This window comes from Rosa rugosa, chromosome 4 (genome assembly GCF_958449725.1).
Source record: "Rosa rugosa chromosome 4, drRosRugo1.1, whole genome shotgun sequence".
Taxonomy (NCBI): Eukaryota; Viridiplantae; Streptophyta; class Magnoliopsida; order Rosales; family Rosaceae; genus Rosa; species Rosa rugosa.
The window spans coordinates 12,269,047-12,296,662 of NC_084823.1; the positions used below are offsets into that span (position 1 = coordinate 12,269,047).

General features: G+C 40.3%; 3 protein-coding genes and 1 pseudogene across 3 annotated transcripts; all 4 read left to right on the plus strand.

Annotated features, from left to right (window-relative positions):
• The first annotated feature begins 2 nt into the window (after positions 1-2).
• Positions 3-11,719, plus strand: LOC133742246 (uncharacterized). The gene is made up of 5 exons (XM_062169920.1): positions 3-1,574; positions 1,976-2,097; positions 2,246-2,963; positions 3,315-3,656; positions 5,686-11,719. The coding sequence occupies exon 5, from the start codon at positions 10,124-10,126 to the stop codon at positions 11,072-11,074; it is 951 nt and encodes a 316-aa protein (XP_062025904.1). The 5' UTR covers positions 3-1,574; positions 1,976-2,097; positions 2,246-2,963; positions 3,315-3,656; positions 5,686-10,123; the 3' UTR covers positions 11,075-11,719.
• LOC133744348 (ABC transporter C family member 2-like) lies at positions 814-2,872 on the plus strand. The gene is made up of 5 exons (XM_062172472.1): positions 814-1,161; positions 1,229-1,574; positions 1,976-2,097; positions 2,246-2,486; positions 2,541-2,872. Exons 1-5 carry the CDS (start codon positions 814-816, stop codon positions 2,870-2,872), a joined length of 1,389 nt encoding a protein of 462 aa, XP_062028456.1.
• LOC133744349 (uncharacterized) lies at positions 11,629-14,957 on the plus strand (annotated as a pseudogene).
• A 10,209-nt stretch (positions 14,958-25,166) lies between these two features.
• On the plus strand, positions 25,167-27,239 carry LOC133742247 (putative RING-H2 finger protein ATL36). The gene has a single exon (XM_062169921.1). It carries the CDS (start codon positions 25,373-25,375, stop codon positions 26,252-26,254), a length of 882 nt encoding a protein of 293 aa, XP_062025905.1. The 5' UTR covers positions 25,167-25,372; the 3' UTR covers positions 26,255-27,239.
• The last annotated feature ends 377 nt before the right edge of the window (positions 27,240-27,616 follow it).

Consider the following 27,616-nt stretch of genomic DNA (forward strand, 5'->3'; position numbering starts at 1 on the left):
AAAGGTGGGCAGAAGCATGTGGGTTGAAACTAGGGAATTGGAGTGAAGTGCTACTGATCGACAAGGAACATAATAGAGAGAGGGAATAGAGAAAAAGTCAAAAAGAGAATAGAGAAAGGGAGGTAGAGGGCCGACAGAGAGAAAGAGAAATGGGAATGGAGAAAAAGTAGAGAAAAGGGTGTGGGTTGAAACAATAAGAAAAGAAAGACAGAGTGCTAAAAGGGGAGGCGAGTCGAGTGCTCGCGGCTCTGGGAGCACAAGCGGTGGACGCCGGCAGCTGTGGGCTGCGAACTTTGTTGGATTGAGGCGGGTTGACTGGGAGTTCGTGACGCCGGACTGAGTCTAACTGGGAGATCTGTGGGTTGCGATGAAATCCAAAATCTGGTCGATCTTTGGAGAGCGATGAACTGAAGATCTACGAAGAGCGACGTCTGGGCAGAGCAGGGAAGTCGGGTTGAGCAGCGAAGTCTGGGCTGCGAACTGAAGAATCCGGTCGACGCACGGTCTGGCGTGATCTGAACGGAAGATCAAATCGGGGCACGGTCGGGAACTGCAGATGGATTATGTTTGAAACTGAGATGGAACTGCAGTTAGCTCAGTTGGCTGGACGGCGCCGAAAAAGACGAACTGGACAAGCTGATCTTTGGCGCCGGAGGAAGACGAAGGCGGTCTGGAGAGACGAGGCCGGTCTTGAAAGTGAAGCTGATGTAGAAAGGTGAAGTCAACCTTGAAAGGAACAGACGACCTGATCTGGGCAGGGTGGAATCGTTTTCTAATATCTTTATTCTTTTCTTTTTCTTCCTGAGGTAGAGCATGGCCCGTGAGGTGAAGCGATTGGATTCTATCAGCAGATCCCCTGTATATGCACAATTTAGTGAAGCATTGAATGGTTTATCAACTATTCGTGCATACAAGGCATATGATTGGATGGCGGACATTAATGGAAAATCTGTAGACAATAATATCAGATTCACACTGGTGAACATGAGTGGCAACCGTTGGCTTGGAATTCGTTTGGAAACATTAGGAGGCTTCATGATATGGTTAACAGCTACCTTTGCTGTTATGCAGAATGGAAGAGCAGAGAATCAGCAGGAGTTTGCATCCACTATGGGTCTCCTCCTTAGTTATGCGCTTAATATTACAACTTTAATGACCGCTGTACTGAGACTTGCAAGTCTTGCTGAAAATAGCTTAAATGCTGTTGAGCGGGTTGGTACATACGTAGATGGTAGATTTGCGTTCAGAGGCTCCTGCTGTCATTGAGAGCAACCAACCCCCTCCTGCATGGCCTTCATCTGGATCAATAAAATTTGAGGATGCTTTGTTACGTTATAGGCCTGAGCTTCCTCCAGTTTTGCATGAGTTGTCTTTCACAGTTTCTCCAGGTGAGAAGGTTGGAATTGTTGGAAGGATTGGGGCAGGGAAATCCAGCATGCTGAATGCTTTGTTTCGAATTGTTGAATTAGAAAGAGGAAGAATCTTGATTGACAATTGTGATATTGCTAAGTTTGGACTGACAGATCTAAGGAAAGTTCTTGGTATTATACCTCAGCCACCGGTTCTGTTTTCAGGTACACAATTCAAGTCATAACTTCTCTAGTTGTGAGTAGATAGTTGATGCTGTTGATTGATTAGATTTATTCATAAATGCACAAATAATTGTAGTAGCAGGAAAGTAATATAGAATCACTAAATTATAGATCTCCGCAGACAAGAGCTTGAGTTCTGAGCACTCAACAGTAACTGGCCTGATAAAAATTACTGGACTGATCAAACTACTTGAATGGCATTCTAGATGCTCTTGCAACATTATATGCATATGCAAATTGGCCAATAAAATACATATCTAGAGTTTGTGCTTTCTTTAAAAAGTATCACCTTACCCTTTTTTCAAAGTTGATATTCCCAGTTCTCAGCGTGTAAATATGAATTCCATTATATGGACATCATCCTGTTGGTTTAATTTTCCTAGGAACTGTGAGATTTAATCTCGATCCTTTTCATGAGCATAATGATGCTGACATCTGGGAAGCTTTAGAGAGAGCACATTTAAAGGATACCATCAGGAGGAATTCTTTGGGGTTAGATGCTGAGGTACATGCTTGGTCCACTTTACTTAGTGTTATTATTGAGAATAGGCTCTTTCTATTTTAGCAACCCATTTGATTTGGGCATCATTATATTGTAAGTGCAATATGCTCTTCATTTGTAAAGAAACCTTTCTTGTTCTATATATGTCAAGGTCTCGGAGGCAGGAGAGAATTTTAGTGTTGGACAGAGGCAATTAGTAAGTCTTGCTCGAGCGCTGTTGCGGAGAACAAAAGTTATTGTTGTGGATGAAGCAACTGCAGCTGTTGATGTCAGAACTGATGCTCTTATTCAAAAGGCTATTGGTGAAGAGTTTAAGTCGTGTACAATGCTGATAATTGCTCATCGTCTAAATACTATTATTAACTCTGACCGAATCCTTCTGCTTGATGCTGGTCGGGTATGCTTTGTTCAACACTAATAAGTACTTTATTACAATTCTTTTTTAGAATATGATTCTCCAGAGCACCTGCTGTCAAATGAAGGAAGCGCTTTCTTTAAAATGGTCCAAAGTACAGGATCTGCAAATGCTCAATATTTACGAAGCTTGGTAGGGGAAGGTAAAAACAAGTTTGGGAGAGAAGATCTGAACAAACAACTCTATGGACAGAGGAGATGGGCGACCTCTTCCTCTTCTCCCTGGGCTGCAGCTACCCAGCTTGCCTTAACTGTTAGCCTGACTTCTTCACAGAAGGATCTTCAACTGCTGGAAATTGAAGATGAGAACAATATCCTCAGGAAGACCAAGGATGCAGTGATAACTCTCCAAGGAGTTCTGTAAGGGAAGCATGATAAAGTTATTGAGGAATCTCTTGAGCAATACCAGATCTCAAGAGATGGGTGGTGGTCAGCTCTATACAGAATGGTTGAAGGTATTGTCTGACTCCATTTGCTACATTACATTACATATCCACCATTCATTCATATATATAATCTGTCTATTTTGTTGGATGAAGAAAATGAAATCTGAAGCCGTTTTGTTTCCAATCTTTGCATTCCTTTGTTTGGTGTAATTTTTCTTTCCCCAAACTTGACTATTGCAACGCTGGTTGTGACTATAAATTTTTTTTCCTTGAACCATCATCTCATTCATCAGCTTCTCATTTTCTTATCCCAAAAAAATGTTGTGGTTGTTGTAGTATAAATGTATTATAGTATAAATGTCTATATCATGTAATAGGTACTTGAGTGTATAGATAAGGTACTTGAGTGTATAAATGTAGGTATGAAGACTTGTGTGACATAAAGCATGTAGAGAGGCAACAAGCATGGCAAATATCATCATTGACTCTAGGATTCGAATTACAAATTGACAAGAGAAGAGGAAGTTCATCATTCAAAGTGGAGCTGTTCAACACGCTCGTTCCTGTGCAGATCAGCCTGCTTGCACGCTGAGAAACGTCTTTTTCGGGACCTCTGATCAAAATCCTTCCTTCATCAAAGTTGTTCATCTCTGTCTCTTCTATCTGACCTCCAAATTTCAGCCTTGTTGGAGTCGTTTTGAGACATGTACACCATTCGAAGTGGGAGCTGTTCATAAGCGAATCTGCTCCGAATTTCAACAAGTAAGTTTTAAAGATTAAAGTTCCTACTTTCTTTTTTTTTCAATTTCTTTATTCAGGGACTTGCAACCTCCCTTCTTCTACCCCCCTATCTTCTTCATAAGGGAGACCAAAAAGCGGAATTGTAGGGATTCACACTAAACGAACTAAGAGCGTTCGTAATCAATGAACTAAGAGTGTTCATAATATTCGGACTAAGAGTGTCCGCAAGCATCAATTTATGACCATATTAAACATCATTGTTTTGGTCTAATCTAAATATTATTAGAAATTGATTTCTTGGTAGCATAGCTCGGAAATCTTATTATTTTAGCTTTCGTGGAAGTTTAAACTCCGAAACTAATGTATCTTCTCTTCTTATCTTCAGGATGTCGAATGAACCTAGACTCGACTTTCAAATGCTTGACTCAACAGGTTCGGAATATCATAGCTGGATAACCGACGTTGAGAACCATCTCACTTCGAGATGGATATTGCCCATAATCCAGGCACCTGACCAGGGCCTTGTGTTCCAACGAACACCCGCAAAGCATGCACAAGCTCTTATCTTATCTTGATGCGACGCCATATGGACAAAGCACTCAGATTAGAGTTCATGTCAATCAAAGATGCAAGAGACCTATGGGTAGCGCTAGAAGAGCGTTTTGGTAATATCCAAGATACCCTCCTCCCTGACTTGAAGATTCAGTGGAACAATATACGCTTCTCCGATTTCAAGTCTGTTGCTGAATACAATTCAGAAGCTCTTCGCCTCAAAGCCATGTTGAGGTTCTGTGAAAAACCTCTCACAGAAGAACTAATTGAGAAGACTCTCTCCACCATCCCCGTCGCAGCACTTGTGATATCAAAGCAATATCGCACTGAAGTCAATGTTGGACGAATTACGAGGTTTAATGAGCTCATCAATGTTATGTCGGTAGCTGAAAAGAACGACAACATCCTCGTAAAGAATTATAATTCAAGGCCCATTGGAACCAAGAGCGTTCGGGAGGCGAATTATAATGCAACCAAAAGAGGGCGCAAGGAGCGGTACCCTAATAACAGGGGACATAGAGGACGAATGGGTCCATACAACCGCCCCAATAAAGAAGGAAACCGCAATTTTAGAGAGGACACACGTGGTGGCAACTCCACACGTGGGAGAGGTGGATACGGTAGCACCATGGGCCATACGGCCCATGGTGCTATCATACGGCCCATGGTGCTAGCATATCCTCGGCCCATGGTGCTACCGTATCCACCTCTCCCACGTGTGGAGTTGCCACCACGTGTGTCCTCTCTAAAATTGCGGTTTTCTTCTTTATTGGGGCGGTTGTATGGACCCATTCGTCCTCTATGTCCCCTGTTATTAGGGTACCGCTCATTGCGCCCTCTTTTGGTTGCATTATAATTCGCCTCCCGAACGCTCTTGGTTCCAATGGGCCTTGAATTATAATTCTTTACGAGGATGTTGTCGTTCTTTTCAGCAACCGACATAACATTGATCAGCTCATTAAACCTCGTAATTCGTCCAACATTGACTTCAGTGCGATATTGCTTTGATATCACAAGTGCTGCGACGGGGATGGTGGAGAGAGTCTTCTTAATTAGTTCTTCTTCTGTGAGAGGTTTTTCACAGAACCTCAACATGGCTTTGAGGCGAAGAGCTTCTGAATTGTATTCAGCAACAAACTTGAAATCGGAGAAGGGTATATTGTTCCACTGAATCTTCAAGTCAGGGAGGAGGGTATCTTGGATATTACCAAAACGCTCTTCTAGCGCTACCCATAGGTCTCTTGCATCTTTGATTGACATGTACTCTAATCTGAGTGCTTTGTCTATATGGCGTCGCATCAAGATAAGAGCTTGTGCATGCTTTGTGGGTGTTCGTTGGAACACAAGGCCCTGGTCAGGTGCCTGGATTATGGGCAATATCCCTCTCGAAGTGAGATGGTTCTCAACGTCGGTTATCCAGCTATGATATTCCGAACCTGTTGAGTCAAGCATTTGAAAGTCAAGTCTAGGTTCATTCGACATCCTGAAGATACATTAGTTTCGGAGTTTAAACTTCCACGAAAGCTAAAATAATAAGATTTCCGAGCTATGCTACCAAGAAATCAATTTCCAATAATATTTAGATTAAACCAAAACAATGATGTTTAATATGGTCATAAATTGATGCTTGCGGACACTCTTAGTCCGAATATTATGAACACTCTTAGTTCATTGATTACGAACGCTCTTAGTTCGTTTAGTGTGAATCCCTACAATTCCGCTTTTTGGTCTCCCTTATGAAGAAGATAGGGGGGTAGAAGAAGGGAGGTTGCAAGTACCTGAATAAAGAAATTGAAAGAAACAAGAAAGTAGGTACTTTAATCTTTAAAACTTGTTGAAATTCGGAGCAGATTCGCTTATGAACAGCTCCCATTTCGAATGGTGTACAGGTCACAAAACGACTCCAACAGGGCTGAAATTTGGAGGTCAGATAGAAGAGACAGAGATGAACAACTTTGATGAAGGAAGGATTTTGATCAGAGGTCCCAAAAAAGACGTTTCTCAGCGTGCAAGTAGGCTGATCTGCACAGGAACGAGCGTGCTGAACAGCTCCACTTTGAATGATGAACTTCCTCTTCTCTTGTCAATTTGTAATTCGAATCCTAGAGCAATATCGTGCTGATAACGTGTTTAAGGACAATCATAAATTAACAGAGAGGGAGAGAGTTTAGATGCAGAGAATGAAGAGTAATCTATATTTATTCTTCTCTCAATGGAGGGTTTATATAGGAATACAAAGCTAGTGTGAATGCTCTAAGAGAAGATCAATTTGGTAACTAAGATCATCATCAAACAGCTCCACATGGCTGCTTCAATGATGATATTTGCCATGCTTGTTGCCTCTCTACATGCTTTATGTCACACAAGTCTTCATACCTACATTTATACACTCAAGTACCTATTACATGATATAGACATTTATACTATAATACATTTATACTACAACATTCCCCCTTGGATATTTCATGTCAATAGTATTGTCTTGGTGGTGCGCTTCTAAGTTGCCTCGTTAAAAACCTTGCCAAGTAATAAAACCATGTGGGAAAAAACAACCTTGATCGAAGGAGAAAAAGAGCACAACGCGTGTTGAGTGTGAAGTATGTTTCTGGATACTCCCCCTGATTTAGACTCCCCCTGAAGATCATGAGAGTTCGGATAACATTCTCAATCCGATGCTCTTCACATGTTTCTCGAAAGGGGATTTTAGTAACGACTTAGTAAATTAGTCCGCTACATTATCCTCTGATCAGATTTGATTTACTTCAATATTCAAAAGTGTTTGTTGTTGCTGACTGTAGAAGAATTTCGGCGATATATGCTTGGTATTGTCGCCCTTGATGAAACCTAATTTCATTTGCCCAATACAAGCTGCATTATCCTCGTAAATGCATGTAGGTTCATTTGTGGTAGACTTCAAACCACAAGTTTCTCGAATGTGTCTATTTACAAACCTTAGCCATATGCACTCACGCACAGCTTCATGTAGAGCAATAATCTATGCATGATTTGAGGAAGTAGCAACAAGGGTCTGTTTTGTGGATCTCCAAGATATCGCGGTGCTTCCCATGGTAAAGACATAACCTGTTTGGGAGCGACCTTTGTGAGGGTCAGAGAGATACCAAGCATCAGCAAAGCCCATCAAAACATCATTATCATTTTGATGGAGGGGAGGAGGAGAACGTCGGCCACCATGGATGGTGTTGCTGGCGTCTATATTACGGAAGGTGGCTTTTTACCTTGTGGGGTCCGATCCTATGTTTCCGTCTTTTCTTTTCTCTCTTTAGGGATAAAACAAGCCCATATCAATTGTACCTTTCAAGTATCGAAAGATTGTCTTTATACCAATCCAATGGCGGCCTGTTGGCGCAGAACTATGTCGAGCTAACAAGTTCACTGCGAATGAGATATCTAGTCTTGTGCATTGAGCTAAGTACAATAATGCACCTATTGCACTTAGATAGGGCACTTCAGCCTCTAATAAGCGTTCGTCCTCATCCTTTGGATGAAGCGGATCTTTTCTGGGCTCAAGACTACGGCCGATCATGAGAGTACTCACAGGCTTTGCTTTATTTTCATTAAAGTGTCTTAGTAATTTTTGAGTATATGCTGACTGATGGATCATAATTCCATCACTACGGTGCTCGAGTTCTATTCCGAGACAAAACCGTGTTTTCCCAAGATCTTTCATCTCAAATTCGGATTTCAAGTATTTAGCAGTTCCCTTTAACTCATCTTGAGTTCCAATTAGGTTCATGTCATCGACATAAACTGCTACAATTGCAAATCCGGAACTTGTCATTTTAATGAACATGCATGGGCATATTTCATTGTTAACATATCCCTTCCCAATCAAGTAGTCACTTAGACGGTTATACCACATCCGTCCGGATTGTTTCAATCCATATAGTGAGCGTCTTAATCTTTTTGAAAACGCGCTCCGTGGTTTACAGCATAGAGATATGCTGTAACCACATCCATAAGCTGCATGTCAAGTTTTTCGGAAACTACCAAACTGACAAGGTAGCGGAACGTTATAACGTCCATTACGGGAGAATATGTCTCCTCGTAGTCGATTCCAGGGCGTTGTGAGAAACCTTGCGCCACAAGGCGGGCTTTGTATCTAACAACCTCATTTTTCTCATTACGCTTTCTAACAAAAACCCATTTATGGCCAACAGGCTGTATATTTGGTGGTGTCAGCGTTATAGACCCAAATGCCTGTCTCTTTGTTAGTGAATCCAATTCAGTCTGGATCGCATCTTTCCATTTAGGCAAATCTGCTCTTCATTGACATTCTTCAACGGAGCGAGGTTCGATATCGTCGTATTCTATAATTCCTTTTGCAATATGATATGCAAATGCAACATCAATAGTCATAGAATTTCTATCCATCATCACATGTATACTAGTGTAATTCATGGAGATCTCTCTATTCTCTGGAATTGGTTCTGTCATTGGAGCGTCCCCCTATGATGTCTCTTGGACATAACCATAATCCAAAATATTCTCATGAGATGGATTATTTGTATGGATGATTAATGGATTATTTTGTGCCAAACTCGCTTTCTTTCTTGGGCGAGAATCCATCGAACCTATGGGCCTCCCGCGCTTCCTGGCAGGAGCCGTGGGCCTAGCTACTGCGTCACCCATATAGGGGACGTTGGCGCCATTCTCATGTACTCTTGAGATGGCATCATGTCCTCTAGAAATGGCATCATGTCCTCTAGTTTTAGGGACATCAATCATTGCAGGCACATTTGCAGCAGGTATGTGTGATCTCGTCACTTTAGCGATATCAAAAACGCATCAGGCATCGATTCTGCTACGTTCTGAAGATCGAGAATTCTCCGCACTTCTATTTTAGACTGTGCGGTTCGGGGATCAAGATGAGACAAAGTGGGGACAGACCACGACAATTCCTAAACTTCAAATGGTTGCTAGAGCATTGATTATGCGCACCAATCTCCCTATTTCTGCTTGGGGCTATGCAATATTGCACGCAGCTGTGCTTATTCGTCTGAGGCCCACTGCCAACCAACCCTTTTCTGCATGCCAGATGGTGACTGGGTATGAGCCTGATGTCTCACACTTACGCATCTTTGGGTGTGCAGTCTATGTGCCAATTGCGCCGGCACAGCGTATCGCATTATCATTCAATGTCATGGACATGTGTTAATATTCCAAACTTTATTATTTTTCAGTATTTTTTCTGGAGAATTGGAATGCCTTCTTGATAGTGGCACCACACATACTATATTGCGACATAAGCAATTATTTTTATGGATAACGCCTAGTAGATCTTCAGTAACTACGATGACAGGACCATCATAATTGATTCATGGTCGAGGACCAGCTCAATTTTTGTTGCCGAATGGCACAAATATTAATATCGCCGAAGCTCTATATGCTCATAGGGCTGGAAGTACCCTATTAAGTTTTAAAGATATAAGAGCCAATGATTTTCATGTGGAAACACATTGTGAGAATGGACAAGAGAAGAAACCAACCTTGCCGAAGATGAAGATGGTGAAGATGTCAATCTCACCATAAAGGACTTCAAAGCTAAAAATAAAGCGCACGAGGAAGCTGCAGACTTTGATTAGACTAGTCCTTTTTCTATTTTCCAAGAATGGCAAATGTGCCTTAGTCAATAAATAACAACTGTATTAACTCTTTCTCATGTCTAGGAATCAAATGAAGTATGATGTCTAGGAAAGTAATCGAGATAGCGGTACTTAAGCGAGCCTCGCTCCACCAACATCTCTCTCTACTTTCCTGGTCATGTTTCATTGGAGTTACCAAACGGATTGAGTGACTACAATTTGTCTCAGTTTGATTTTATTTTGGAATAGACTTTGGAAAACTTTGATGTAATCATTGGCTATTTTCCTTATTAATAAAGTATCGCATTATTAATAACTTTATTATTTTTCAGTATGTTTTCTGGAGAATTGGAATGCCTTCTTGATAGTGGCACCACACATACTATATTGCGACATAAGCAATTATTTTTATGGATGACGCCTAGTAGATCTTCAGTAACTACGATGGCAGGACCATCACAATTGATTCATGGTGGAGGACCAGCTCAATTTTTGTTGCCGAATGGCACAAATATTAATATCGCCGAAGCTCTATATGCTCCTAGGGCTGGAAGAACCCTATTGAGTTTTAAAGATATAAGAGCCAATGATTTTCATGTGGAAACACATTGTGAGAATGGACAAGAGTTCCTTTGCATCACCTCTAATAACTACGGAAGTACACGAGTATTAGAGAAACTTATGTGTCGCTCTAGTGGATTGTATGCAACCACTATTAGAGTCATTGAATCCAACCATGTCATGAATGAAAATTTATGGGATTCTAAAACATACAGACTTTGGCACGACCGTTTGGGACATCCAGGTCGTGATATGATGCTCCGTATATTAAAAACTTTACACGGACATCCATTCTTCAAAACGAAAAGAAGTACGAACCAAAGATTGGTCCAAAGAGTTACTTCTTGCGGACCATTTAGATATTTTATGGTGTTGGTTGATGCATCGACACGTTGGTCACATGTCATGCTCTTATCCACAAGAAATGCTGCATTTGCTAAACTCCTAGCACAAATCATTAAATTAAGGGCTCACCACCCTGATCATCCTATTAAGACAATGCTAGCGCTGGAGAGTTTACATCAAAAACTTTTGATGATTATTGCATGTCCATTGGGATCGAGGTTGAACACCCTATCCCTCATGTACACACCCAAAATGGTCTCGCAGAAGCTGCCATTAAAAGACTTCAAATGGTTGCTAGAGCATTGGTTATGCGCACCAATCTCCCTATTTCTGCTTGGGGCTATGCAATATTGCACGCAGCTGTGCTTATTCGTCTGAGGCCCACTGCCAGCCAACCATTTTCTCACTACTAGAAATATGTTCATTTACATCACATCATTTAAATCGGTCATACTTGCCCACGATGTAAAAAAGAAATCTAACATCGTTTTACGAAAATACCGATTTAAATGTATGTCATTAACATCAGTTCTTAAAATGACCGGTGTTAAAAATTTAGTTCGAAAATTTGCGGGGACCTATTTTTGCAAAAAGCGCCAAGTGTTTTAATGAATTCAAAGGCGTGGGGACGAAAACTTAAAATTTTCACACTTAGAAAAAAAAAAAGCACCTGGCCCGACCCCAAAACCAAAACACAAACCCTAGGCGGCCATACTCGAGCTCCTCCCAAAACTCGACTCTGAATTAACCTCCATTCTGGACCCATACTCGAGCTCCTCCCAAAACTCGACTCAGTCGAACTCGCGGCCATTATTACCCTCGTCGATCGCCTCCTTCATCCAGTCCTTCATCTTACGCGCCTCCCACTACGACGACGTCCGCTGCTGCCCTTCGTCAACTGTCGCTGCTGCCCTCCCCCTGCCAAACCAAGAATGTCGACGCCGACCAAGACGCCCTCACCACGCTCAAGCTCATCTGCAACCTTCGCGGCGTTATCCTAATTAACTCTCTGCTCCGCCGCGTTATCCTAATTACCTCTCTGCTCTGCCCTCTTTCGTCTTTCAGTTCTTTGAGCCCATAACTCCATCTCGATCTGATACCCCGATGATTACTCAGATCTCCTCCTCGTCTCCTCTTTCCATCACCTCCTTGAGCTATTTTCCTCTCTAGATCTACCAAATTCAGCAGAATACAATGTTAGGAATTGGATCTAATTAGTGGAACCCCAACTGGTCCAACCGACCTCCACACTTTGTTCTTTGTTTCTGGGTTTGCAGATTCCGGGTTCTTCCTGCTCTCTCTCCGTCTCTTTTGATTTTTATTTCTTTTTAGAGTCTCTGAAAGGTTTTCCAAAAAGTTACAATCTTTTCTTTTCTTGTGTTTCAGCATCTGCTTTGAGAGAGAGAAAGAGAATCAAGAGCCAATCGATTCATAGGAGTAAAGCCCAGGAAGTCGATTCTCCGCGATCGCCGGAGCAGATAAAGAAAATCGCATCAGATTTACAGGTTTCTGCAGAAAAAGTATATACTCCGAATTTGTTGCATTTCATGCTTTAATGGTTTTTGTTTTTGGATAGTAATTGGGGATTCTGCAGTTGAATCAGAAAATTGATCGGAAAATAAACAATGTTGCATTAGTTCAGTGGTGTTTGTATGCAATTAACTCAGAAGAATTTGTGTTTTAGTCAGCTGAGTAGTTCTATGTTTGAGTATGCTTACTTCATGGAATGTCCTTTTCTTGCATGATTTGGTTACCTAAAATATGTATTATAGCTTGTTCAGGGTGGTTCTACAACAGTCGAAGCAAAAAGCTTTAATCGTAGGAAGCAGTTATCTCCAGTTGTATTTTACGGGTCTCCACATGGTGTACCTCCAAAGCAACCATCAAGGTTGTTGCTGCGAGTGTTACGTGAGATACGTGTTGAACTGTTGATCTCACTGCACAGAAACGATTGAGCTCAAGGTATGTGTGTAGTTGTTCTTCCAGCTTTTACTGCTTTAAGACATTTTCTTCTGGCTTTTACAATTGACCCTTGTTTTTAGTCTGTTTAGGAAGGAAGTATGGGCTACATTTCCAAGGCAGGAGGAAGCAATGCAGTTTGCCAAACGGCAGGAGAATGTTCACGTTTTTAGTTATCAAGATCACTTTAGTGGACAAAGAAGGTTCCTTGTTTCAAGTTATGATGAGTTTTGGAGAAGGTTTGCCCTTTCTATGTGTTCTTCTACAAATATATGTACTTTATCGTTATCTGAGGTATTCTCTTCTTGATGTATTTGTACTGTTTGTCTTTAATTTCAGGTACAAAATTATGGAGTCCAAGTTTCGTCACCATTACGAAGTCATTCAGGAGGTGACAATTTTTCTTTATTTTCATTAATAAAAGAAAGTGTGAGTACCATAGTCATCAACATTAGATGCTTTTTTAGGCTGTGGTTCCTAAAATTTTGTATGCATTGTTGTTAGGGTTTACCATGCCCCTGTGCAGCAAAGTTCTCTCGTCATTTAATTATTCACATTCAGAAGACTGCTTTTAAGGACAACTCACATGTAGGTGCATTTGTCACCGAGGTATGTGTTGATGAAGATGACCAAAATTTTGTGCCACTTCTCTTCATTAATGGAAATTAATTGAGTCTGTAATTTATCATTATATTATGATCATTAATTCTCATTCTTTCCTTTTTTTTTAATTTATATTTGCCAAGTAAAAATATAACAGAGATTATAAGCAAGAAGCAAATTCTACATTGCATATAGCCTCCTTTTCTAGTGATGAACAGATAGCTACTTCATTTACTATGGTTCTTTCATTTACTTTTCCCTATAGAAATACCAACTCTTGTCACTATATGATGACATATTATCAGATATGCTCACAGATATCAAGTGCAAAAGAGAGGGATGGAAGATTTGAGAATTTGTTTATTAGAAAAGATTCAAGCTCTGCAGACTTTAGTCACCTATTTGTGGACACTGCTGTGTATACCAGGAATCGTTGTTTTCGTTTAGCTCTATCATAAAAGGCAGGGAAGAATTCAGTGCTTCTACCTACTGGGCGCTTCAAAGCTAAGGACATGATGGTATGCTACCCACCCTTCTAAATGGTATCTGACACCTGGCCTTTTCTTACCAATGTTTTGATATCTAGTGCTTCTTTAACTATGATATATCTTATGATCAAAGTTATGGTTTCCAACAGCAGTCTAAAGAGGAGATGTTCATGGCGTCTTTGATCTGCAATTTGGAAGTTGATTGTGAGAAGCTTCTAGTCTGCAAATTTGATCTTGATTGTATAAAGACCCTGCATTTTGATACAGAGGTATATTAGAGTTCAGACGTTTACTTTTTAGTTTGATTACATGCCAAACTTCTCGAGTCTTGACATTTAGTTTGAGGACAATCTATAGCATTTTTATACTTCTTTAAGTCGCAATATATCGTATTGACTAGATAAATTCTTTTTTATGCAGGTCAACCCTAGTTTTGGAAAATCTTACAGTTGGCCCCAAGAATTTGCATTGAATGGTTGCACCAGTGATGCTTCAGCAACATACTTCCTGGGGAAATCTCCATTTCCAGCTTTGGATGCATTTGTAGAATTTGTTGCTACAATTGGAAATGTCTCAGGTGCTAACTTGTAGCCTGCTTTAGAAATATTTGTTCTTCTGTCAAATATATAACTTGCTGCAATTCTAGGTAAAATTCGCAACTGGTATTGGTTCTCAGAGTTTGGACTCAACCATGACAGCATGTCAAGAAACAGATACTGTGAGCGAATTGGTAGACAACACAAAAGCAATCATGGTAAAGCCTATACATTGTATCTTATGCAATCATGATAAATTCTTCAAGAAACAGATACTATAGCATGCATATTCTAGTAAATGAACAGAATTCTAGTAGTGATATGAGCTTGTTTACCCAATCACTGTGCCTTATGTGTTGTTTATATATTACTAGTGGGCGGTAAAGACGCGGAAGTCATATAGCCAAAATCAAATTGACGAGGTGCGCATTGAAGTGGCTGATTATATACAGAGTTTGATGTAGGACTGTGACTGCCAAGATGTTTTTTGAGTAAGGCTAGCTAGTTTTGGCTTTGAAGCAAAGCTTGGTGTGGAACTTTTGTACATTGTTGCTCATATTTTTCCAAGCTTTGTTTTGTAAGTTTAGGGGTTTATTTTGGCCCATTATGTTGAATCATGAATTTGGAAAGAACATTAATGGAAAGCCCCTAATTTTGGATGATGAGAAATGCAATTTTTTTCCCAGCAATAGCTAAATGCAAACTTTTCACATCATGCTTGTCAAAATGAAGTGAAGTGTATTAAAGCATAATAAAACAGTAATGCCAGGGAAAACGAAGTCTGTTGAGAGATTAGAAATCAGTATCAAAAATGAAATCGATGTCCTATGATTATCAATATATCGAATTGTAACTCAAAATCGATGTAATCAAAACTACTGCACATCGATTTCTAATCACCAAACCGTAATATTCAATGAACTAACACATCAGTTTGAATAAACATAGTCGACGTACATAATACCGTTGAACATCGGTTTACTTAATTGAAAACGATGTTCAGTCTCAAAACAAACATCATTTCTGAATAAAACACGATGTAGAATAAAGATACAGACATCGTTCCTAGGAAAATAATGTAGCAACCTACATGTAAAAATGGCCACGAACAAACAATACTCATGGGAACTGATGTCTACAAGTGTACTGGACATCGCTTCTGGAATAGAAATCGATGCAAATGTTCAAGTAGGTATTGTTCGACATATACTTTTTAAAGCATAAAATCTGAAAATATGAAGAATTAGACATACCTAACATACAAAAATATGATGATTATAACGATTATACATCGATTTGTTTTTTAGAATCGATGTTGGTTGTTGTCTGGACATCGGTTGGAAACGCGCTTATACTGATGTCTATACTTTTCTCTACACCCACTAAGACATCGGTCGAAAATTAGTTTAACATCGGTCCGAAATCGATGTCTATGAACAAAATTCTAGTAGTGTCTGCATGCCAGATGGTGACTGGGTATAAGCCTGATGTCTCACACTTACGCATTTTTGGGTGTGCAGTCTATGTGCCAATTGCGCCGCCACAGCGCACCAAAATGGGTCCTCAAAGACGATTAGGCCTTTATGTTGGATATGACTTTCCAACCATTATCCGCTACATAGAACCCTTGACAGGTAATCTATTTACCGCTAGATTTGCGGATTGTCACTTTGATGAGACAGTCTTCCCGTCATTAGGGGGAGACATGAACACTAATGTTTAACAGAAAAGACAGGAATTGTCGTGGTCTGTCCCCACTTTGTCCCCGAACCGCACAGTCTGAAATAGAAGTGCGGAGAATTCTCGATCTTCAGAACGTAGCAGAATCGATGCCTGATGCTTTTTCTGATATCGCTAAAGTGACGAGATCACACATACTTGCTGCAAATGTGCCTGCAAGGATTGATGTCCCTAAAACTAGAGGACATGATGCCATTTCAAGAGTACATGAGAATGGCGCCAACGTCCCCTATATGGGTGACGCAGTAGCTAAGCCCACGGGTCCTGCCAGGAAACGCAAGAGGCCCATAGGTTCGATGGATTCTCGCCCAAGAAAGAAAGCGAGTTTGGCACAAAATAATCCATTAATCATCCATACAAATAATCCATCTCATGAGAATATTTCGGATTATGGTTATGTCCAAGAGACATCATTGGGGGACGCTCTAATGACAAAACCAATTCCAGAGAATAGAGAGATCTCCATGAATTCCACTAGTATACATGTGATGATGGATAGAAATTCTATGACTATTGATGATGCATTTGCATATCATATTGCAAAAGGAATTATAGAATACGACGATATCGAACCTCGCTCCGTTGAAGAATGTCAACGAAGAGCAGATTGGCCTAAATGGAAAGATGCGATCCAGACTAAATTGGATTCACTAACAAAGAGACAGGCATTTGGGTCTATAACGCTGACACCACCAAATATAAAGCCTGTTGGCCATAAATGGGTTTTTGTTAGAAAGCGTAATGAGAAAAATGAGGTTGTTAGATACAAAGCCTGCCTTGTGGCGCAAGGTTTCTCACAACGCCCTGGAATCGACTACGAGGAGACATATTCTCTCATAATGGACGTTATAACGTTCCGCTACCTTGTCAGTTTGGTAGTTTCCGAAAAACTTGACATGCAGCTTATGGATGTGGTTACAGCATATCTCTATGGGGATCTAGATTCAGAGATATATATGAAGGTTCCAGATGGACTTCAATTACCCAAATCAAGTGGCTCTAAACTGCGGAGCGCGTTTTCAATAAGATTAAGACGCTCACTATATGGATTGAAACAATCCGGACGGATGTGGTATAACCGTCTAAGTGACTACTTGATTGGGAAGGGATATGTTAACAATGAAATATGCCCATGCATGTTCATTAAAAGGACAAGTTCCGGATTTGCAATTGTAGCAGTTTATGTCGATGACATGAACCTAATTGGAACTCAAGATGAGTTAAAGGGAACTGCTAAATACTTGAAATCCGAATTTGAGATGAAAGATCTTGGGAAAACACAGTTTTGTCTCGGAATAGAACTCGAGCACCGTAGTGATGGAATTATGATCCATCAGTCAGCATATACTCAAAAATTACTAAGACGCTTTAATGAAAATAAAGCAAAGCCTGTGAGTACTCTCATGATCGGCCGTAGTCTTGAGCCCAGAAAAGATCCGTTTCGTCCAAAGGAAGAGGACGAACGCTTATTAGAGGCTGAAGTGCCCTATCTAAGTGCAATAGGTGTATTATTGTACTTAGCTCAATGCACAAGACTGGATATCTCATTCGCAGTGAACTTGTTAGCTCGACATAGTTTTGCGCCAACAGGCCGCCATTGGATTGGTATAAAGACAATCTTTCGATACTTGAAAGGTACAATTGATATGGGCTTGTTTTATCCCTACAGAGAGAAAAGAAAAGACGGAAACATGGGATCGGACCCCACAAGGCAAAAAGCCACCTTCCGTAATATAAACGCCGGCGACACCATCCATGGTGGCCAACGTTCTCCTCCTCCCCTCCATCAAAATGATAATGATGTTTTGATGGGCTTTGCTGATGCAGGGTATCTCTCTGACCCTCACAAAGGTCGCTCCCAAACAGGTTATGTCTTTACCATGGGAAGCACCGCGATATCTTGGAGATCCACAAAACAGACCCTTGTTGCTACTTCCTCAAATCATGCAAAGATTATTGCTCTACATGGCTGTGCGTGAGTGCATATGGCTAAGGTCTGTAAATAGACACATTCGAGGAACTTGTGGTTTGAAGTCTACCACAAATGAACCTACATAATTTACGAGGATAATGCAACTTGTATTGAGCAAATGAAATTAGGTTTCATCAAGGGCGACAATACCAAGCATATATCGCCGAAATTCTTCTACAGTCAGCAACAACAAACACTTTTGAATATTGAAGTAAATCAAATCCGATAAGAGGATATTGTAGTGCACTTATTTACTAAGTCGTTACCAAAATCCCCTTTCGAGAAACATGTGAAGAGCATCGGATTGAGAAGGTTATCCGAACTCCCATGATCTTCAGGGGGAGTCTAAATCAGGGGGAGTATCCAGAAACATACTCCACACTCAACACGCGTTGTGCTCTTTTTCTCCTTCGACCAAGGTTGTTTTTTCCCACAGGGTTTTATTACTTGGCAAGGTTTTTAACGAGGCAACTTAGAAGCGCACCACCAAGACAATACTATTGACATGAAATATCCAAGGGGGAGTGTTGTAGTATAAATGTATTATAGTATAAATGTCTATATCATGTAATAGGTACTTGAGTGTATAGATAAGGTACTTGAGTGTATAAATGTAGGTATGAAGACTTGTGTGACATAAAGCATGTAGAGAGGCAACAAGCATGGAAAATATCATCATTGAAGCAGCCATGTGGAGCTGTTTGATGATGATCATAGTTACCAAATTGATCTTCTCTTAGAGCATTCACACTAGCTTTGTATTCCTATATAAACCCTCCATTGAGAGAAGAATAAATATAGATTACTCTCCATTCTCTGCATCTAAACTCTCTCCCTCTCTCTATTAATTTATGCTTGTCCTTAAACAGTGGTTAATTAGAATATCTTATTTTTTTGAAATCTGATCATGTTAACAAAAGATTCTGCTCCAGGTCTTGCTGTGATGAGCAGGTTGGCTAGGAGCAGGGTTCAGCAATCAGAATATGGTTTTAAAGACGGATCAATTGATTGGGACCATGCTGACATGTAAGAAACCTCTCTTTCTGGTTTAGTACTGAAGTAATTTCATGCCTGGATGTCACTTCCCTTTTCTTAATAAACGACTTCAGTTCATTATGAGCTTGATACCATCAGAAAGTAGTTTTGGTTTACTTATAGATGAAGTTGGACAATCGGAGAGGGAAGCTCTGTTTTCGTTATTACCTGTTTCATCAATATCATTGATCGAAGTTAAATCCTTCTGTTTATATGTTTTTCTTCGCTGGCCTTTTGTTTTCCTTTTCATCTTTGTATTCTCCCACTGTTGGTGTTTGACTTTGATATGCAGTGTCAGCAAGTAACATAACTTTCAAATTGGTACATGGATCTTATCAGAAATACATTTACATATATATATATATATATATATATATATATATATATATATATATATATATATATATATATATACCAGTTGAGTTATTTGATCAGAAATTCAACCAACATGTCTTGCACTATTTTACATGTACGGATGTACCATATTATTACCGAGTTGCTGGAGCAAACTTGGCTCATACAATTCCTACAAGCATATTGGTCAGGCATGTATGAACCTTTCAGTTTTACGGCTTTAGTGACACAGGTGCAGCCATCAGCAAATTCGATGAAAGCCTTGTCAGCTTCAGGCCCTCTAACCTTGGTGACGACACAACCATTATTTGCCACACCCGCACGCAGTACTATGCTTCGTTTTCTACCCAGTTTTTCCAGCTCCTTCACTGGCCTTCTCCATCTGTGTGTCAGAAGCATCAAGCAATCATTTCCATCCCTTTCTTATCAAATCAACCCCGATTTCATTCGATAATCTTCATCTGATGGAATAATGAGGTGGTACGACGTACATGTCGACACAAGTGCAACTTCCACTCCCCTTTCCTAATCAGGTGTCAGTATGAACGTCCAAGCTATTAGGTTGATTTGCAGCTGGCCTCGTCTTTGTTCAATTCTGAAAGGAACCCTCATTAGGAATGTTGGGCATGTATGTCATCCTTGCGTGCCTGTTGACCCCTTTGACTGTTCTTGGCCTTTTCAATTTCTGGCAAAGGTGGCTCGTAGATCTCCCGGAAAGCAGATCGATCTGGTCGTTCATGCTGTTAGTGGGTCGATCTTTTACGGATGTTGACATTCAAGCTCAGGCTACTAGCCTACTACCACCACCAGAACAACTGCATAGTTAAGTTAGTAACACTGAAAAATAAAACCTTAAAATTTAGCTGATTCAAATAATATTTGCTAGCCCCTACGAACTCTGTCAGATGCAAACTTTGGAGTAATTATCTTGAACACTTGGTTAATCTTTATCAGCTGCCTTGGATTTTCATTGGGGATTTCAACGAATTATATTTTATTGCTGATAAAAACTTTGGAAATACCGCCGGTAGATTCAGTGGTATGAGAAACTGGGTGGATAGAAATGCACTCATTGACTTGGGATTCCTTGGCTCGTGTTACACCTGGTCGAATAATAGTATCAAAGAGAGACTTGATCGTGCTTTTTGTACTTGTGATTGGAGGACTCCTTTCCCTGAAGCCTTCATTAGACACCTCCCAAAGATGAAGTCTGATCATTGCCCTATTCTCCTTCAACTTCATTCCAATAACTCAGTCAACAGAAAAGCTACCCCTTTCAGATTTCAGGCTATGTGGTTGACACATCATGAATTTTCTGATTTTATCTCTACTACCTGGAATTCTTACTCTAGAAGCTTGATGGATAAGACGACTAATTTGGCGAATGATTTGAAGCAATGGAATATGCATACTTTTGGAAATATCTTTCAAAGGAAAAAAAGACTTTTGGCTAGAATTGAGGGTATTCAAAAGGCAAGAGATAGATATGAGAACCCCTTTCTTGTCAAACTTGAAACTGAGTTAATCAAAGATTACGAAAATCTGAGGGATCAAGAAAATTTATTTTGGAAGCAAAAATCCAAAGACAAATGGCTGCAAGATGGAGACAAAAATACCAGGTTTTTTTATCTTACAACTCTTGTGAGAAGGAGGAAAAATAAAATTGAGGGTCTTTTTGATGAGCATGGTCACTGGCAAACTGATATTGATAAGATGAAGAGTATTGCAGTGATCTTTTTCCATAATCTTTTCTCCCTTTCCAGGCTCGAAGATGTCAGATTTGTCATTCCTTGGCTTTTTCCAACAATTGATCCTATTCATCTTGAATCTTTATGCAGTCCTATATCCATGGTTAAAGTTAAGAATGCTATGTTTTCCATCGGGGGGCTCAAGTCTCCTGGATATGATGGATTTCCAGCCTTAATTTATCAAAAGTTTTGGCACATTTATGCTTCCGACATCTTTTCTACAGTGTCTAATGCTTTCTCCTCTGGTAGTATTCCTGCAGGTATGAATCACACCATCATTTCTCTCATTCCAAAAGTTCCTGGTCCTCAAAATATGACTCAGTTCAGGCCTATTAGCTTGTGTACTACGATCTACAAAGTGATATCAAAGGTAATTGTTGCTAGACTCAGGCCTTTAATGCAAAATTTAATCAGTCCTAACCAAGTTAGTTATGTTCCTGGGAGACATATATCTGATAACATTATGGTTGCTCAAGAGTTGCTCTATAAGTTTCGAAAATCCAATGGTCAAAAAGGTTTCTTTGCTTGGAAGGTTGACCTTTCCAAAGCTTATGATAGGTTGAGTTGGAGTTTTATAGAGACTGTTCTTTATGAAGCTCTTCTTCCTGCTACTTTGGTTAAACTCATCATGAGCTGCATTACTACAGCCAGTTTTCAAATATGTTTTAATGGAGAACTAACTGACTCATTTCAAGCTCAAAGAGGCATACGACAAGGGGATCCTCTATCGCCATACATCTTTGTTTTATGTATGGAAAAGCTCTCGCACTTAATTCAGTCTATAGTTAATATTGGTAATTGGAAAGCTGTTAGAGCTTCACAATCTGGCCCAAAAATATCTCATCTCTTCTTTGCCGATGATCTCATGCTCTTTGCTGAAGCTACTCATAATCAAGCTTATGTTCTCAAACGTTGCTTGGACATGTTTTGCTCCCTCCCTGGACAATCTGTAAGTTATGAAAAGTCTCTTATTTTTTGTTCTCCTAACACTAAGAATGAGCTTGCAGGTAATATAAGTCACATTTGTGGTTCTCCTCTTACTTCTGACTTGGGAACTTGGCATGCCTTTACTACACTCAAGAGTTAATAGATACACTTATGACTCCATTCTTGATAAAGTTCAGAGTAGACTTTCTAGCTGGAAATGCAAAACACTTAACATGGCAGGGAGATTGACCCTCATTCAGTCTGTGAATTTTGCTATTCCTAACTATGCAATGCAGACGGCTAAATTACCTTTGCATATTTGTGAGGAGCTTGATAAGCTGAATCGTAATTTTCTGTGGGGAGATACTGAGGACAGAAAGAAAATTCACCTTGTTAATTGGGAGACTATCTGTTTACCTAAGCTTCTTGGTGGGCTGGGAATCAAGAAAACAACTGATATGAATCAAGTTATGCTAGCAAAGTCTAGCTGGAGAATTCTCAATAATGATTCTGGGTTATGGGCCAACATATACAAAGAAAAATATATTTGTAAATGCACTTTGACTGCGACTAACTATCAAATCCCCAAGGATTGTTCTAATACCTGGAGGAGCATTGTTCATGGTGCTGCTTTGCTGAAACGTGGCCTTGTTTGGAGGGTGGGAAATGTAAAGAAAATTAACTTTTGGTCTGATGTTTGGTTACCTCCAGAGCCTCTTATTAACCATGTTCTTCCTTCTGCATCTTTCAACTTGGATGATAAGATTGAGAGTTTTTGGGATGATCATGGCTGGAACCTCACCAAACTCTCTACTTGTCTCCCTCAGACTGTCATTGATCAAATTATTCATATTCCTCCCAGCTTTGATGGCTGCGGTGAAGATGTCCAGATTTGGGGGCACACTTCTTGTGGTTCTTTTAGTGTCAAATCTGCTTATGTTATGTTCTTTGATTCTCATTGTCATACTACTTCTCCATGGAAATTCATATGGAAAATGCATTTACCCCCTAAATTGAAAACCTTTGTTTGGACTCTTTGTCATGGCAAACTTTTAACCAATGTCCAGAGAGCAAAAAGAAATCTTACTAGAGATGATTCTTGTCCCATCTGTCATACTGGAACTGAATCTTTAGTTCATCTTTTTAGAGATTGCCCTGCCATTCAGTTTATCTGGAACTCCTTTAATCTTCCTCCTGTTGTTGCAAATACGTTCTCCATGAGTTGGATTGGATGGATTAAAGCTCATCTTCTTCGCAATACTAATTTTGACATGGATATTCAGTGGAGTTCCTTCTTTGTGTTTAGCTGTTGGTTTATCTGGAAATGGAGAAACAAGCACATATTTGATCTAGGTTTTCATTATCCTCATTCTCCTGATATTCTCAAAACCATTGCTGCAAAGGAATGGTGTTCAGCTCAAGCTAAGCTATCTTTGACCTCAGATTATTGTTTAAATATGCTAAATTGGTCTAAACCATCTGTTGGTGCTTTTAAACTTAACGTTGATGGCTCTAGAAGTGGCAACTCTGGAAAAATTGGTGCAGGTGGTGTCATTCGAAACTCTGATGGGAGCTGGATTAAAGGTTTCCAAGCCAATTTGGGTATTGGGGAAGTTCTTCATGCCAAATCATGGGGTCTGTACTACGGTCTAAAGCAAGCTCATAACTGTGGAATTAGTATGTTGGAGATCAAAACTGATTCTGCTATCTTGGTTAGACTTATTACTGACAGTGATATATCGTTGCATCCCCTTGGCTCTCTTATCTCTTGCTGCAAAAATCTGCTTGCTCAGTTTCAATCTGTGTCTCTGAAACACATTTATAGAGAATGCAATGTTGTTGCTGATTGTCTTGCAAAGAACAGACCCATGACTATGGAACTGTTGAATTTGAAGATCCGCCCTCTCATGCCTTGCAAGCTTATTTAGATGATATGGACTCTGTTGCTAGAGTTAGAAAGTCCAGGAACAGACCTGCTGATAGGTCTTCTAGTTAATTTGCTCCCTTTGCTCTTTGTTTTTGCCTTTTAGGCCCCTTGTAACCAAAAAAATAAAAAATAATATTTGCTAGCTCCGTCATTGATCTGCCTCCGTGGAGCATATAATTGATATGTAAATCAATTTTTCCGTTGGCTCTTACATAGTTCTCCATATCAACGGCTACAAATTTTGTTGCTCAACTGACATCACCAATTTATTTTACATGTTATTTTTGCGTTGACTAGCTTTCTTTTAGACCATCTGCCACGGTAAACCAAAAACCCAAATATGGGGTATAATACCCAGATGCAGTTTTTCACTTTTTCATCTGGTTTTCCTCTATTAATTAGTACATTTTCCGACATAGAATAAATCCTGATTATACAGTAATTAATTAACTCCAGCCTAAACAACAATTATCTCCCTCTTTCATCTCAAACCAAATTAATACCAGATTACTTACTGGCAGTGGCGGAACTACATGAAAGGCTGTTTGGGCTATAGCCCAACCCAGAATTACTGGAATATTTTATATAGTATAAGTGTGCCTCTATAATTGTTGTCCGACATTGGTTCAGTTGGCAAATTGTGGAGTTGTTTTCTTTTTTCCTAAGGTCTCACCTTGGTTCGAGTCTCCTCAACTTGCAGTTTCCCATTTCCTTCTCCCTTTTTGGCCTTTTTTTCCCCTTTTGTTCCTGTTTTTTTTTTTTTGTCCTTTTCCCATTTTCTTCTCCCTTTCTCTTTTCTTTTCTTTTGTTTTCTTATGACATTTTCTATTCCTAGTTTCTTAAAAATTTCTTCTCTTAAAGGCAAATCTTGCCTGTTAATTTTTTTTTGCTCTTCCCCTTTTTGTTCTCCTTTTTTTTTTTTCTTTAGTTCCAACATGCTCCATTAGTATTTCTTCTAAACTTAAGTCCCAAAAATCTTGAAATTATCGTTGACAAAAAAAAAAAAAATCTTGTAAGCTCTTTAAAGTAGCCCACCCCTAATTTTAATCCTGGTTCCGCCACTGCTTACTGGGGGTAGGGAGTGTGCGGCCCCTGTGGGTACATTCTGTGGGTTAGCTTTACTATCACCTATGTAATATTGTCATTATCAATTCAAAAGTCGTAAAGAATAGAACCATCTATATAATATTGTCATTATAAATTGGATAAGTTCCAAGTCCCCTTCCTTGTATAAGTTATAATAACAAATGTTATAAAAATTCGATGCGAATTCCCACTTTGCTTCTTCTTTCGATCTCTCACATATATAGATATTCATGCATGTGGTACGTCCTGACCAACTCTTTTCTCAAAACAGAATTACCAACTGTTTGGTGGGTTTCGAATTATGAATTTAAAGCCCTTCCATCTTCTGCTGCTGCACTTGCTGCTACAGCCACGCAGTCACGTCGTTGCGCAGGAAACCACTGAATCACAGCAGAACCTCGACTCCACAGTGTCAATTGTGATTGTGCTGCTAGTGTGCGCCTTGTGTATCTCGGTTGGCTTGTTCTCCATCTGCAACAGCCGTTTTGTGGAGGCGCACATAGATATAGCCGGCGCCGGCATTGATTCCTCGCACCGTCCACGGCAACATCATTTTCATCATCGAGGTCTGGAGGCGGCTGTCATCGAAACGTTCCCTATCTTGTCCTACGCCGCCGTCAAGCACCTCAAGATCGGCAAGGGAGCATTGGAATGTGCAGTGTGCTTAAGCCAATTCGAGGACTACGAAACCCTGCGTTTGCTGCCGAAATGCTACCACGTCTTCCACCCCCAATGCATCGACCCTTGGTTGGCTTCTCACCTCACGTGCCCTGTTTGCCGCGCCAACCTCGCGCCCGAGTCCAACAAGCCAGCACCAGAAAATGGTGCCTTTGTAATTGCGGATTTGGATGAGATAGTGATCGAGTCGCAGTCGGCGGGTCAGTCACCTACTCCGCTTGGACAGAACACGGAGAGCTATAGGTTGAGACTGCCGGAAGAGCTGGGGAGGCAGCTGCGTTCAAGTAACTACGTCGAGGTCGTCTTTACGAGGCTTGGGAGTTGCAGGAAGGGATACAGGTACGGTAGTGAAGGGAGTAGTAGTAGCCAAGATGAGGATGGTCATCAATTGGGCCAGTGGGATTTAACCACCATGTTACCGCCGGTTATAGCTAGTAGTGGTGGTGCAGGTGAGATGAAGACGCTGTTAGCGCCTCATGAATCCATATGTCGGCTTCCTGTTTGACTTGAAGAGGAAGGGGACCTGAACATTGAGAAGCTTAGCAGTGACCAAGAGGCCAAGAAAGCAAGGACCCTGACACGAAACTCATTGTTATCTTTCATCGATCCACAAGTAACTGGCGAGAGTGCGGAGGATCTTCATGTCCGCCGCCACCTAGTCCGGCGACGTGGAAGTGGTAGAGAGCCATGATCGGCCGTCCGGTGGTGAAGGAGCAGACGCGTTGAGATGGACAGGGAGTCTTCCATGATTTCCTTGGAAATGATTTCTCTTCCAAATTGTACCGGTGGGATTGAAAGCGCCAGAGAGAAGCTTGCGCCTTCTTCGACAGTAACTTGGAGCCCAGTAACACCTCGAAGATAGTAACCCGGAAGGCTGGAACGCAGCATTTGAACTTCAATATCTAGTTTTCATACAAAGTCTGCGCCGGCCTGTTAAAGTTAATGCTTAGTTACTTTTAACCTTATGCTAGTTAGTTTTTAACTCTAGTTAAATAAGTTGTTGTAAGACATTTAATGCTCCTTGACTTTTGTACTTAATATGGCAGCTGCAACTCTAGAAGAAGAGAGAGAATCTGAAAATATAAATAAAAAAACAGAGGATTGAGCAACAGAGTGTGCTACAGCCTTCTTTCAACAAAATCTTCTTCTTGTATATATCTTTGCTATTATACCATCACTTCTATATCAAATATATATTAGTGTATGTGTGTGATTGAGTACAGGAGATAAAGATCATCAAACTGATCTAAGAAGCTGATCAAGGCAACGTACCTGATTGGAGTTATAAAGAGCAGTTGCATAACAAGGCAGCAAGCGTGGATCAAATGAGGTGAGTAATAGCTCAACCCCAACACAGCCCAGTACCACCTGGACCGGGTGATCCTTTCCTTGTAGTATTTCAAGAAAGAGAGAGAGAGAGAGATGGAACCTTTCCTTGCCTACAACAGGGTCTCTCTGACTCCTTCATTTTGAATCTACATCATTCAATTCGTTGATGAAAAAGCTTAAAAAAAAGGGTGGGGTCTCAGCTCAACTGATTGTTTTTATATCATAAAACAGAGGCGGAGAGAACCACCATTCCATCCCCTTCGTGCCTTCGTGGGATTGTCTTTGGCAAGAGACAGAAAAAACCAACATATAACCAACATACAAGTTATAACAGCTGTTCACCAAAGTTATAGGCCACCTTATCAAATAAGAGACAATTTTTAAGAGACTGAGGAATAATTGAAATTTTATAGCACAAACTAAATCCGCACAAAAAAAAAAAAAAAAAAATTAACCACTGTAAGTGGCCTAGTGGTTCTTGCCTTGTTGGATGTGCTCCCCAACCTAGGTTCGAACTCCGAAGCTGTCAAAGTGGTTA

Bases quoted from the DNA above. Each gene is read 5' to 3' on its own strand.
- LOC133744348 (XM_062172472.1), top strand. From the start codon at position 814: ATGGCCCGTGAGGTGAAGCGATTGGATTCTATCAGCAGATCCCCTGTA. The intron at 1,162-1,228 runs GTACTGAGACTT...GTACATACGTAG, and splicing joins TTACAACTTTAATGACCGCT to ATGGTAGATTTGCGTTCAGA. The intron at 2,098-2,245 runs GTACATGCTTGG...ATATATGTCAAG, and splicing joins CTTTGGGGTTAGATGCTGAG to GTCTCGGAGGCAGGAGAGAA.
- LOC133742247 (XM_062169921.1), top strand. From the start codon at position 25,373: ATGAATTTAAAGCCCTTCCATCTTCTGCTGCTGCACTTGCTGCTACAG.
- LOC133742246 (XM_062169920.1), top strand. From the start codon at position 10,124: ATGTTTTCTGGAGAATTGGAATGCCTTCTTGATAGTGGCACCACACAT.